At 45.3% G+C, this 13,943-nt stretch overlaps 2 protein-coding genes across 2 annotated transcripts in view; one reads left to right on the top strand and one right to left on the bottom strand.

Annotated features, from left to right (window-relative positions):
* Positions 1-2,370, top strand: part of LOC126400221 (ankyrin repeat domain-containing protein 1-like) — an 8,793-nt gene extending 6,423 nt beyond the window's left edge. Inside the window, exons 7-9 of the mRNA XM_050060784.1 lie at positions 648-778; positions 1,956-2,054; positions 2,252-2,370. Of these exons, the coding sequence (XP_049916741.1) occupies positions 648-778; positions 1,956-2,054; positions 2,252-2,335 (314 nt within the window). The 3' untranslated portion in view covers positions 2,336-2,370. The remainder of the gene's footprint in view (positions 1-647; positions 779-1,955; positions 2,055-2,251) is intronic.
* A 754-nt stretch (positions 2,371-3,124) lies between these two features.
* On the bottom strand, positions 3,125-13,039 carry si:ch1073-416j23.1 (rac GTPase-activating protein 1). The gene is made up of 17 exons (XM_050060360.1): positions 12,918-13,039; positions 12,399-12,601; positions 12,050-12,189; positions 10,577-10,649; positions 10,347-10,400; positions 10,155-10,268; positions 9,746-9,854; positions 8,943-9,085; positions 8,455-8,616; positions 7,760-7,855; positions 7,475-7,673; positions 5,497-5,602; positions 4,533-4,665; positions 4,168-4,282; positions 3,965-4,076; positions 3,794-3,880; positions 3,125-3,295 (listed from the first exon to the last, which is right to left on the bottom strand). The coding sequence occupies exons 1-16, from the start codon at positions 13,006-13,008 to the stop codon at positions 3,835-3,837; spliced, it is 1,896 nt and encodes a 631-aa protein (XP_049916317.1). The 5' UTR covers positions 13,009-13,039; the 3' UTR covers positions 3,125-3,295; positions 3,794-3,834.
* Between the last annotated feature and the right edge of the window lie 904 nt (positions 13,040-13,943).

The following is a 13,943-nucleotide window of genomic DNA, read 5'->3' on the forward strand; positions in this document are numbered from 1 at the left end:
TGAATTTAGTTCTACACAGAACCTAAACTTAGTTCTACACAGAACTTGAATTTAGTTCTACACAGAACCTGAATTTAGTTCTACACAGAACTTGAATTTAGTTCTACACAGAACCTGAATTTAGTTCTACACAGAACCTGAATTTAGTTCTACACAGAACTTGAATTTAGTTCTACACAGAACCTGAACTTAGTTCTACACAGAACCTGAACTTAGTTCGACACAGAACCTGAACCTTGTAATCTGAACTTTGTTCTACAAGAAACCTGAACTTTGATTGTTTTAGGTGACTACAGACAAACCAGTCGAGTTTCTGTTTTATAGGTGACGTGGAGTTTTTAATGTAAACAACCAGTCTGATGGGTTGTTATGACATCATCATATTTCACAGTGACATCACTCTCAGCGGTGGTTCCTTATTGGTTGGTCTCAGGTACTGAACGGACTGAAAGGGACTCAAAGATTTTGCCTGTAAACAAAAAAAAACATGTCCAAACACACGTATGACACAGAATGTGTTAACATGTGCATGAACCTGTGTGGACACTGAACCTGAAGACAAATCTGGAGCAGCAGAGGAACCTGAGCTACAGAACCTGTTGGAACAACATGTCTGACAGAAAGATAAACTGTAATATGATCGTGTGTGTGTGTGTGTGTGTGTGTGTGTGTGTGTCAGCTGGACAGTACTCCTCTTCATGTCTCTGTGAGGACCGGACATAACGACTGTGCTGAACACCTGATTCACTGTGGAGCTGACATCAACACGCAGGACAGGGTGGGTCCAATAAACACACACACACACACACACACTCACACACACAGGTCAGAGGTCGTACTCAGAGTCGCTCTGAGTGATGAAGTTCTGGTGTTAAAGTTCAGACTGGATCCTGATGAAGATAACGTCACTCACAGAGCGTCTCAGGATGAGGAACACATGCCTGTGATACGCTGGTGGTTATGGTTGCTTAGCAACCTCAGATACAACCTGTTGCCACACTCTTGAAAGCAGAAAAGTCACAGGGGTAGCACCCAGCACCGACCTCACGTCTTCCAGGCGGTTAAAGACACAGCATGTGTATGGCCTGTAAGATAGATGCTGGGAAGACAAACTGTGAGGAGGAAGAGGACAGAAGAGTGAGGACAGAGGAGGACAGAGGAGGGAGGACGGAGGGAGGGGGGGTGTTTGCTTTTTCATCAGAGGAGAAATGGCTGAAAGACAAAGAGGAAGGAGAAACATTGTCCAAACACTGGACGATACAGAGTTCATGAGACAGACGGAGCAGAGAGAAAGTTTATGGTCGATTAGAGACACACACACACACACACGTCCCTCCTGACACACTATGACATGTGTCCTCAGAGCAGCAGAGACGACTTCAGTCTGTCTCCTCCGTCCCATCAGCTCACTATCACTCTCATACTGTGATACACTTCATGTCCACCAGGTGTCCTCACCTGATGGACTCAGTAGATGTGGAGACAGTGACACCCGGTGGTCGTCTGTCAAACTGCACTCAGCTCTGATTTCACTCTGAAGATTCACGACAGGGAGCAGCTGTTGTCATGTTCTCTGAGACCAGAGGACACTATGTCTTCAGTCATTAATAATGAATCTATAGGAGTCATTTCACACGACTGAGTAACCCTGCACTGAGACAATAATCTTCATCTTCATCGTCTTCATCAGGGAGATGCGACGGCACTTTGAACACTGAGCTCCATCAATCATTTAATAAACTGTATCAGGACACTGATATACCTGCTGATGGTGATGATGATGGTGACGATGATGATAGTGATGATGATGATGATGATGATGATGATGATGATGATGATGATGGTGAGGATGGTGACAGTGATTATAATGTGATGGTGATGATGATGACGATGATGGTGATGACGATGATGGTGACAATGATGGTGATGATGATGATGGTGATGTCATGTTTCAGGAGGGAGACACTCCTCTTCATGATGCCGTTCGACTCAACAGATCTAAGACCGTCCAGCTGTTGTTACTACACGGAGCCAACACACACATCACCAACCAGGTAACCCTGACATCTGATCCCTGACCTCTGACCTCCGGGGCCTCGGGGCCCACAGTGTGTCTGCAGCAGTGAGTCACAGTGTGAACAGACATGATGAAGGTCTGACAGTCTGTATGAACACTGAGTCTGACGCTGCAGTTCTGCACACGCTCAGACCGTCACAATAACTCACGTCTCTGACTCTCTGTCTCTGTCAGGATGGACGCTGTCCTCTGGACGACGTGTTGGAGTGGCAGAGTGAGACAAAAACTCTCCTTATCCAGCCCAACGACAGGAAGTGATGTCACTGATCGTGTTACAGATCCACCAATAACAAACGTCTCAGCAGCTTTTTTTAATTTCAGCATTTAAATTAAACCTTTATTTACTCACTCTGTGTTTCATTGATTGATTGATTGATTGATTGATTGATTGACTGACTGATGAAGTCTCAGTGTGACCACCAGGTGGCAGTAATAATAAATCATAAACAGGAACCAGAACCTGTTGTTAAAGATGAAAACATTTAGTTTTTATTTTTTGAAACAAGAATAAAATGTTTGTGTCATCTATACAAAGACGACACTACTTCCTGTTTACCTCTGGCTGTAGTACGGCAGCCTCTGAGGGACAAATCTGTCCATCGTCAGTCCAGGAGGTGGAGACGGTCGGACAGATAGCAGGTGGAGACAACGAGACAGACGGCAGGTGGAGACAGTCAGACAGACAGACAGACAGACAGAGTCGGTGATTCTACAGACTGGTATTATTTTCAGGAGAACCTGGAGAACGTTCTGTGCTTTCAACATGTAGATTTTGTTTTAAAACAGTCTGTAACATCAGGAGGGTTCATCCTCTGAAGAACATTACTGGTGATTGCTTACTGTTGTGACCTCTCACTCTGTAAACAAACAATAAACAATATCAGAAAAACAACAATAATAACAACATTTTGTTTATTTAAAGTTTCTTACAGAACATTTTCTATTTTTCACAGTTTAAATCAGAACTCAGGAACATCAGAGTCCAGTTTACAGCCTGAGACACGTTCTACTGCTCAGGTACACACACAGGTACACACACACACACACACACACACACACACACACACACACAGGGTCACACAGTGTTCTGACAGATTTACATTTCACTGGTTCTGAGCGTCTACGGGAGGAAGCTGTCCTGTGATTGGTGCTCCTGTTCAGACATCTGTGAGTGTCAGGCAGACCACTTTGACCAGTCTGACCAGTCCCCTGATGGTGCTGATGACAAACAATCATGAATAAGTGACATGTGTTATTATTGACAGTTAAAACATCATGTCATCAGTCCACTAAACATCAGCTGCTGTACTGCAGTAAAATCTGATGGTGATCTACCTGCTGATGGTGTTCTACCTGCTGATGGTGATCTACCTGCTGATGGTGATCTACCTGCTGATGGTTTTCTACCTGCTGATGGTGTTCTACCTGCTGATGGTGTTTCACCTGCTGGTGGTGTTCTACCTGCTGATGGTGTTTCACCTGCTGGTGGTGTTCTACCTGCTGATGGTGATCTACCTGCTGATGGTGATCTACCTGCTGGTGGTGATCTACCTGCTGATGGTGATCTACCTGCTGGTGGTGATCTACCTGCTGATGGTGTTTCACCTGCTGGTGGTGTTCTACCTGCTGATGGTGATCTACCTGCTGATGGTGATCTACCTGCTGGTGGTGTTCCACCTGCTGGTGCTGTGTGGTGGGGGAGTGTGTAGTACTCACTGTGTGCGGTCTGGATGTGTTTGCGGTCAGCAGGTCAGAGATCAGCTGGGTGAAGTGAAGAACCTCCGGCCCGGTTCTGTTCGACCCCTGAAGACAAACACAGAACAGAATCAGAAGAACGGGAGGTGGAGGAGGACGCTGAAGGGCGGAGCTGGTCTGATGAGGTCTTACGTGTTGGTCAGAGCGTTCCCCAGGTTCCTAATCCGACCTCTCACAGATCCTCTGCTCTGAGTTTTATAGTAACTGCTCAGCTCCGGAGACGTCAGAGGTTTAAACAGCCGACCTGGAAAATACATTCAACACAGCAACACAGGGACATTAAAACTACTCGTCTACTGGAGGGACAATGGACATCATTTAGAAACAGAACCCACCGTGTCCATTGTCCTGGGTGGAGGTCACAGTGGTGGAGGACAAGGTCTGATCTGTCTGCACGGTGAGGACACGTCTCCAGTAAGATTCAGGGAGGGACAACATGCTGCAAACAACCTGAGACAAGAGGGACGGACTTAGAGAACCACTGAGGGTAAAGACGGACCTGATCGCTCCTTGTAAACACTGATCAGGGTTTAAGTCCTCTTGGTTGTCTAAGAAACATGTGAGTTGTTAGTTCAGCTGAAACATGCTGTCCAAACATTATTAATGTTTATCTGACGTTAAAAAAAACCCCTCATAATGATAGAACCCAGTTATTGTAAGATCTACGTTCTCTGAATGAGACCTTTAGAACCAGACGAACCTTTGGCTGAGTGTTGGTGTCGCTCATGATGGTCGTTGGAGTCGGCTCAGACATCCCATGTCCCACGATGGTCGGTCCAAACACCCTGGCCAGATTGTTCTGGTCCATCTGACACTGAGGACTCCTCATCACCCTGAAGAACCGAAGAATAGAGAGAACGCGTACAGTCTGGATCAAACTGTAACTTCCTGTCATGATGTGTGTGACACCTGGACCGGGTCACATTATGAGATGATGTCAACACGCTATGTTTGGGTTTCTGATGGAGGATGTTATGTTTTGTGTGTCAGTGGATCATATGTGAGGACACATGAGCTTAGAACATGACGGAGAACCTCTGAAGGTGTGTTATACATCTGTAGAACCACAGCAGAACACCGACAGTTGAAGTGATAAATGACACTGTAGCAACAGCAGCACATCAGAGACTGTTTATCCCTGAGAGAACAACCAGCAGGAACACTATCAGAACATAAAATAACCCCTGTAACATGATATTCTTCAACAGATCAATGGGTTCTTAAATCTACTGGTCCTGTGTCTTGGTAGATCTGAGACTGAATTAAGGAACCTGAACTCAGTGAACAAAAGGTGACTCAGATCAGATAGAACTGACCGGATTGCCTTTATCACTGACTTTTTACACTTCGGAAAGAGTGTTCAGATCTGTGTCTGCAGGTTCCCTTCATATTCTGACAGTACCTACTAACCTGTTCCTGTTCTTCAAGGTAAGGAACCCAAACAAACAGATCAAAGAGAACATATTCAATAAAACATTCTTATAACGATGATGTCAGCGATGTAAAACTTCTGAGTTTCTGACTGAAGAACATGCTGACGGTTCTCTGCACGAACATCAGTGTTCTTTCACATGAACAAAGATTTCATGGATCAACATAAAACACAGCTCCTGTTTTTGTTTGGTTCCATCAGAGAACAACAGAGAACAGCTGAAGGTTCTTACTTGTGTAAGTGAAGCATGAGGAAAGCCAGAGTGTCTCTGTTGGTCTTTGGAAGTTCTGCTATCGCCTGAAACATGATGGCAGTTCTGTTGTCTTCATCGGCCAACTCTAGAACATAGAACCACACAGAGGACATTATATTATATTATCACATACATGCTCTACCTACACAGATGTGTTCTAACTACACGGTTGTGTTTTAACTACACAGAGGTGTTCAAACTGTACAGACGTGTTCTACACAGATGTGTTTTAACTACACGGTTGTGTTCTAACTACACAGAGGTGTTCTAACCACACAGACGTGCTCTACCTACACAGGCGTACTCTACCTACAGACGTGTTCTAACTAACTACACAGACGTGTTCTAACTTCACAGACGTGTTCTAACTTCAGAATTGTGTTCTAACCACACAGACGTGTTCTAACTACACAGTAGTGTTCTAACTTCAGAATTGTGTTCTACCTACAGACGTGTTCTACCTACACAGACGTGTTCTACCTACACAGACGTGTTCTAACTTCAGAATTGTGTTCTAACCACACAGACGTGTTCTAACTACACAGACGTGTTCTAACTTCAGAATTGTGTTCTAACCACAGACGTGTTCTAACTTCAGAATTGTGTTCTACCTACACAGACGTGTTCTAACTTCAGAATTGTGTTCTAACCACACAGACGTGTTCTAACTACACAGACATGTTCTAACTTCAGAATTGTGTTCTAACTACACAGACGTGTTCTAACTACACAGACGTGTTCTAACTACACAGACGTGTTCCAACTACACAGACATGTTCTAACTACACAGTAGTTGTGTTCTAACTTCACAGACGTGTTCTAACTACACAGACGTGTTCCAACTACACAGACGTGTTCTAACTACACAGTAGTTGTGTTCTAACTACACAAGCGTGGTCTAACTACACAGACGTGTTTTAACTACACAGACGTGTTCCAACTACACAGTAGTGTTCTAACTTCACAGACGTGTTCTAACTACACAGTAGTTGTGTTCTAACTACAGACGTGTTCTAACTACACAGACGTGTTCCAACTACACAGAAGTGTTCTAACTACACAATAGTTGTTCTAACTACACAGACGTTTTCCAACTACACAGTAGTGTTCTAACTACACAGTAGTTGTGTTCTAACTACACAGACGTGGTCTAACTACACAGACGTGTTCTAACTACACAGACGTATTCCAACTACACAGTAGTGTTCTAACTACACAGACGTTGTGTTCCAACTACACAATAGTTGTTCTAACTACACAGATGTTTTCCAACTACACAGATGTGTTCTAACTACACAGTAGTGTTCTAACTACACAGGCGTGTTCTAACTACACAGTAGTTGTGTTCTAACTACACAGACGTGTTCTAACTACACAGACGTGTTCCAACTACACAGTAGTGTTCTAACTACACAGTAGTGTTCTAACTACACAATTGTTGTTCTAACTACACAGACATGTTATAACTACACAGACGTGTTCCAACTACACAGACGTGTTCCAACTACACAGTAGTGTTCTAACTACACAGTAGTTGTGTTCTAACTACACAAGCGTGGTCTAACTTCACAGACGTGTTCTAACTACACAGACGTGTTCCAACTACACAGACGTGTTCCAACTACACAGTAGTGTTCTAACTACACAATAGTTGTTCTAACTACACAGACGTGTTCTAACTCCACAGACGTGTTCCAGCTACACAGTGGTGTTCTAACTATACAGTAGTTGTGTTCCAACTACACAGTAGTGTTCTAACTACACAGTAGTTGTGTTCTAACTACACAGGCGTGTCCTTACTACACAGGTATGTTCTCTATTCCAGTTAAAATCCTAAAAGTGGATGCTGATTGGTTGAGATGTAACATGAGTTCACTGTGTGCTGATTGGTTGAGAGCATGCTGATTGGCTGATAGTAAACATGGTCTAACTCTGTGAGCAGCCTCGGTCTCTGTACCTGAGGCCTCCATGAAGGTTCTGTGCAGTCTGAAGGTGACCAGTGGTTCTTTCAGTCTCCTCAGGAAGTCTTTGAGGAGACCGCACAGAACGTGGACATCATAGACCTTACTGAGCATGAGTGGAGTCTTCCCCTGGATGAATCGATCTCTGAGCTCCTTCACCAGACGTTCTCCTCCAGGTACTCTGTAAAGTCCTCTCTGCAGACAGCAGAGACGTTACTCATGAACCAGATGGAACAACACAGGTTAGCTCACAGCCTTAAAGAACGTGAGGATGATCTCACCTCCTCCAGCCCTCTCCTCTCGATCTCAGCCACACACTCCACCATCAGTTTAGGAATTCTGGGATGGGTCAGCGGGGCAAAACTCTCCAACGAGTTCTGAGGAGAACAAAGATCGTATGAAGTTAAACACACTCGGTGACCTGCTGTGGTTCTGTGAACCTGCTCCTCTTGTCGTTTGGCAAGTGAGGCTGAGGGAGCGAGGTGAAGGATTGAGGCGAAAGGAGCAAGGTGGAGGAGTGAGGCGAAGGGAGCGAGGTGGAGAGTGAGGCGGAGGGAGTGAGTGAGGCGGGGGNCGAAGGGAGCAGGTGGAGAGTGAGGCGGAGGGAGCGAGGTGAAGAAGTGAGGCAGAGGGATGTCGAAGAGTGAGGTGGAAGGAGTGAGATGGAGGAGTGAGGCGGAGTGATGTGAAGGAGTGAGGCAGAGGGAGCGAGAAGAGTGAGGCAGAGGGAGCGAGGTGGAGGAGTGAGGCAGAGGGAGCGAGGCGGAGGGAGCGAGGTGGAGGAGTGAGGTGGAGGGGTGAGGGATGCTACCCTTTAACGGGGGAAAAAAAAAGAGGATGAAATAAACTGATGTATGGGAAACACTGTTACTGTAGGAGGTGTGTGCATGTGCCCGTGGTCGTCTGGTGGGAGGGGCTTTGCTGCAGGAGGAGGGATTTTTTTTTTAAGCTTTAGTGTTAAAAATCTCGGAGGTACCTGCTGAGCTGAACTTCCTGTCGTGGCTGCGGCTGAGCAGCTGTCACTGAGTTTCTGTTTGCACTCTGGATGAGCGACCGCACGGCAGTTCCTGCACTTTACCGCCATCTTCCCAAAACGGATCCTCTTACCGCACGGCGAGCACGTCTCTGGCCGGATCACCTGGAGGGAGGCAGATGTAAATGATACTGACTGAGTCTGACCTGATCCTAATCTGACCACCTGTAATCTCCGTCCGTTACATCATGACACATGATTAACGTTATTCCTCAGATCAGTGCGCCTCTATACAGATTTACATTTATCTGACAGATACCAACAGGTACGTGATGTTCTGACCGACCTTCACTCACATCAGTATTTCTGAGTCACACAAACACTGAAGGATCAGTCGTCAACATTCGACAGTTACAAATCAGACTCTGCAGGTTAACGGCTGTTTGTCTTTTATAAACTCTCATAAACACTTGCTCTGTGTGTGTTCGTACAGTTTTAGACAGGAAGACATGTTTCAGGGTTTTCTCAGCGGTGCAGGTGTACGATGCTCTGAAGGCGGTGCTCTCCTCCATCTTTGCTTCAGTCTCAGGCTCCATCATCGTCTCATCAGAGGGGAACCACACGGACGTTTGGTCTGAGGAACACAGGGTTTAATTCTTAGTTCAGACATACAACCATTATTTTTAGAAAAACAGACTTCAGCTCAGAGTTCAGTGACTTCCAGCTGGATTAGATTCAGGTCTTGTTGGTCCAGTGTACGACTGTAAACCAGTTTAATTTTATGTTAATAAAACAGTGTCTGTTTACTTTGAAAGCTCGGCAGTGGACGAAGAACAGCTGATTCATGAAGACAAAATGAAATACTCCAAGCAGCTGCAGTATATAAACACTAGAGGGCGCTACAGGCGACAAACACAGGACCTACTCCAGGCGAGCTAAAGAAACAAAGAGCGACCTGCTGTCGGATCATCTGGAGCGCATGAATAAAAATAGATCGACTTCTAATCAAACAAAATCCACATGGAGAGACACGAGGCAGCGTGACGGGTGGAGAAAATAAAAGTTGGTGCGTCCAGTGTCAGTGTCTGTTGACGAGACAGTAAAATGTCAGTGGCGCCGAATGTAAACAACGAACTGTAATCTTAAAATCCTGCTTTGTAGCACAGGCCTAAGGTGGACCATCAGCGGAAACTTTATTTAAACTGCGTGGTTTTCAGCATCTGATGCTAACAGTCAGAGTCCTGTCAGTGTGACGGACGAACCACTGAGCCCTGATCAACAGGTTGAGACTCACCTCCTCCGACTGACTCCTGGGGGAGGGGCTGGACCGGCTGCTCAGGGGTCTGGATCTGAGCTCCGGTCTCAGGAGTCATCACAGACGCCTTCACGATCGCCTCCACCTCCTGAGTCACACACAAACTCAACGTTAGGCTCCGTCATGTTTTTAACAAGAGAAACTTCTGTCAGTCTGAGCGTCTTTGTTGCGACAACATGAACCTGGAGGTTTAAGAAGGTGCAGACCAGGACTGCATCTAATGGTTATTTTCATTTATGACTCATGTGCGAATTATTCTTATTCAACATTTCGTGAACAGTCGTACAGACACACAGTCAGAACATGTCTGACATGTCGTGTGTGATCGATCAGATCAAAGTGAAGCTTCAGTTTTTCCTGCACTGAGCTGCAGTTTGATTTTAGTTACAGGTCTCAGGGCCTCTTCCACCACAGCTTTTCTCTCCAGCAGCTCTGCAGACACGTTCCCACTTCTCCCTCGCCTCCCAGCGGCGGCGCCAACAGCCAGTCCCATCGATGAGCGCTGCAGAGAACCATCAGAACGTCAGAACAAAAGACAAACACACTGAGGAACATGTGAAGGTGGAAGTGTCACAGTTACCCTCCGCTCCCTGGCTCGAGACCTCAGAGGTTTGATCACACTCATGTCCAGGTCCTAAAACACAACAAAACATTTTACATCATCACGTTTCCTGAACCAACAGGAAACACTCTGACGGACCGTCTGTCTTCTGTTCAGGATATTTAATCTGAAGATCTCTGAATCAGCTGATTGTTAAAAAGACGGTGTTTAAACCGTACATCCTCCTGTGTTCAGATTAAAGTTCGTACCACGTCATCGTCTGTCCGATCGTAGCTGATGTCAGAGTGCGACAGGAAAGACGACTCGTCGATCACACACAACCTGAAGGAGTCAAACAGAAAGATTTCATCACCATCAGAGATCCAACGACAGGTTTACTCTTTTTATTATTATGTGATGTCACTGCTGTGGAGAACCAACCAACGTCTGAACTCCTCATCAGACCACTTTGTCAGCTCAGGCCCAGAGAAGCGGGCGGAGCATGGTAGAGTCTGAACTGTCATTGGTAGATGCAGTGGTGTGTTTATTGACAGTGGTTTTCCAAAGTGTTCCTGGGCCCATGTAGTAATAACCTTTAAACAGTCATGTTGGTTTGTAATGCAGTGACATCTGAGGGGTCAAACTGTGACCTTTGATTAAACCCTGTAGTAAAGGACAAACTGTGACCTTTGATGTAACCCTATAGTACAGAACAAACTGTGACCTTAACTACAAGGTCAAATCAAAGGTCAAACTGTGACCTTTGATTAAACCCTGTAGTACAGGACAAACTGTGACCTTTGATTAAACCCTGTAGTAAAGGTCAAACTGTGACCTTTGATTAAACCCTGTAGTAAAGGACAAACTGTGACCTTTGATGTAACCCTGTAGTACAGAACAAACTGTGACCTTTACTACAATGTCAAATCAAAGGTCAAACTGTAACCTTTGATTTAACCCTACAGTAAAGGTCAAACTGTGACCTTGGATTTGACCCTGCAGTAAAGGACAAGCTGTGACCGTTACTACAAGGTCAAATATAAGGTCAAACTGTGACCTTGGATTTGACCCTGCAGTAAAGGACAAACTGTGACCTTTGATTTAACCCTGTAGTAAAGGACAAACTGTGACCTTTGATTTGACACTGTAGTAAAGGACAAACTGTGGCCTTTGATTTAACCCTGTAGTAAAGGACAAACTTTGACCTTTGATTTGACACTGTAGTAAAGGACAAACTGTGACCTTGGATTTGACTCTGTAGTAAAGGACAAACTGTGACCTTGGATTTGACCCTGTAATAAAGGACAAGCTGTGACCTTGGATTTGACCCTGTAGTAAAGGACAAACTATGACCGTTACTACAAGGTCAAATATAAGGTCAAACTGTGACCTAGGATTTGACCCTGCAGTAAAGGACAAACTGTGAACTTTGATTTAACCCTGTAGTAAAGGACAAACTGTGACATTGGATTTGACCCTGTAGTAAAGGACAAACTGTGACCTTGGATTTGACACTGTAGTAAAGGACAAACTGTGACATTGGATGTGACCTTGGATTTGACACTGTAGTAAAGGACAAACTGTGACCTTGGATTTGACACTGTAGTAAAGGACAAACTATGACCGTTACTACAAGATCAAATATAAGGTCAAACTGTGACCTTTGATTTAACCCTGTCGTAAAGGACAAGCTGTGACCTTGGGTTTGACCCTGAAGTACAGTTAACCGTACGATGTCTTACCGTTTGCTGCTCCTGTGCAGAGTCATGTTTGTTCCTTTCTGTTCAAATGTCGCTAACAGAGACTTTTGCTCGTCGTTCAGACAGGCGCTGGATTTACTGTCGTGGACCAGGATGTCACACATGAGCTGCATCTGCCTCTGCTGCCAATCAGAGACACAGAGAACAGTGAAACAGTGCTGACAGCGCCCCTATATAAACCCACTTCAGGCCCCTGTGGACTGCGAGAATCGTAGATTTGGAGCCCTCAGCCCTCCCAGACTAACGTGCCCGTAAAGTCTGTGAGTCTGTCAGTGTGGTGACGTCTGGACATTTGGACTCAGCCTTCCTGTGTTCGCGTGCAGAGACTCACCAGGTACTGATAGTCGCCTTCAACCTTGTAGCGTTTCTTCATCTCCACGTCCAGCTGGTTTCGAGCGTGTTTCAGTTTGACCTCCAGAGCAGCTTTAGCCACGTCAGACTTCACCAGCAGCTCTTTGTATTTCTTCAGCTCCAGCTCGGCGTGCAGCCAGCGCTTCCTGACCGTCTCAAAGTTCTTCAGCACGTCAACGATCTCTGGAGGGACAGACGGACACATCATCATCATCATCATCATGTGCTCAGACTGAGACAGTGCAGGAGGTTTGTGACCAGGAGACATGAGACAGGGTGAAGACCACTCGTCGTTTCATCACTTCCTGTCTGTGTCTCTGCCGGCGCTCTTCCAACAAACAGGGACAAATAAAACAGACAAAGGAGGACACATCGGAGACTCCTCTGATTATCACAGGAGCATAAATACGTCTCAAACCTCCTCCACCCGTACGAACGTCATGATGATGTCACAGCGACTGAGGTACAAACTGTCCCTGGATCAGATCAGTCGTCTCACCTCGCTCTGTGCTCACAGTGTTCTCCTCCATGGTGATCCTCTGGAGACAAAGAGCCAGCAGCTCCTCCGCGATCAGCCGAGACTCCCCCATCACTCTCCTCCTCCTACTCCTCCTCCTCTTCCTCCTCCTCCTACTCCTCACTCTGCAACATTAAAGGAACAGTCCGTCTTCATTGCAACTACCTGACTCTTAGGGCGTGTTTATACAGTTTCATATATTTCTTAAAACGGGTATTTATCTTTGCGTTAGCACCTATCATTTACACACTCTCAACGAAAACAGAGATTTTCAAAAAGCAGCTTCCAAAGTGAAAGTTTTAAAAATATCCGTTTCTATGGAGACGTGTAAACAGGATAGACAAAGATTTCGGAAAACAATGACGTTGCAACCCAGTTCGCACATGCCCATTAGGCGCCTGGGAACCACAACAACAATGGCAGATATATGCCAGGTTGTTTATATTTTGTTGGCACTTTTGGGACTACTTACGAGCTTACAAATGAACTTAGCACTGCTGCATCAACATCACCACTACATCGGCGCACAAAGACGTCTGCTGTGCCCAATATTACTAAGTGCATAGCAGCTAACTATTCTACATAACGTTAAAATGTTTATCATTGTTTTTATCACTAGCACCAAGAGGAAAACAAATCACTGTGCATGCGCAGAACGGTCTTCTGTGGTGTTTGACATATGGCGTATCGCCACCTACTGGCCTGGCTAATTGCAGCAAAAAGCTGCCATTTTTGCGTTTTCATGTAAACAGGGATATCGTTTTCACAACTGATCGTGTAAACCCGGAATTATTTTTATACGGGATAAATAAAAAATCTGTTTTTATTTGTATCAGTATTCGTGTAAACAAGGCCTTATTTTGGCAGCCTGGCTGGTAGTGGACAACGTGGACAACGAGGACAATGTGGACGACCTTCACTGAGGACCGTCACTGTTTCTAACGAACATTAATCAGATGACATTTTTCACTCCTGAAGTTTAAACTTTTTAAAACTGTAGAACAAACT

This window comes from Epinephelus moara, chromosome 13 (genome assembly GCF_006386435.1).
Source record: "Epinephelus moara isolate mb chromosome 13, YSFRI_EMoa_1.0, whole genome shotgun sequence".
In the NCBI taxonomy this organism is placed as follows: Eukaryota; Metazoa; Chordata; class Actinopteri; order Perciformes; family Serranidae; genus Epinephelus; species Epinephelus moara.

Excerpts from the sequence above, each read along its gene's own strand:
- si:ch1073-416j23.1 (XM_050060360.1), bottom strand. The coding sequence starts at position 13,008 with ATGGGGGAGTCTCGGCTGATCGCGGAGGAGCTGCTGGCTCTTTGTCTC. Across the intron at positions 10,650-12,049 it reads CTGCACAGGAGCAGCAAACG|GTTGTGTGTGATCGACGAGT; the intron begins GTAAGACATCGT and ends TGACTCCTTCAG. Across the intron at positions 10,269-10,346 it reads CTCGAGCCAGGGAGCGGAGG|CGCTCATCGATGGGACTGGC; the intron begins GTAACTGTGACA and ends GGTTCTCTGCAG.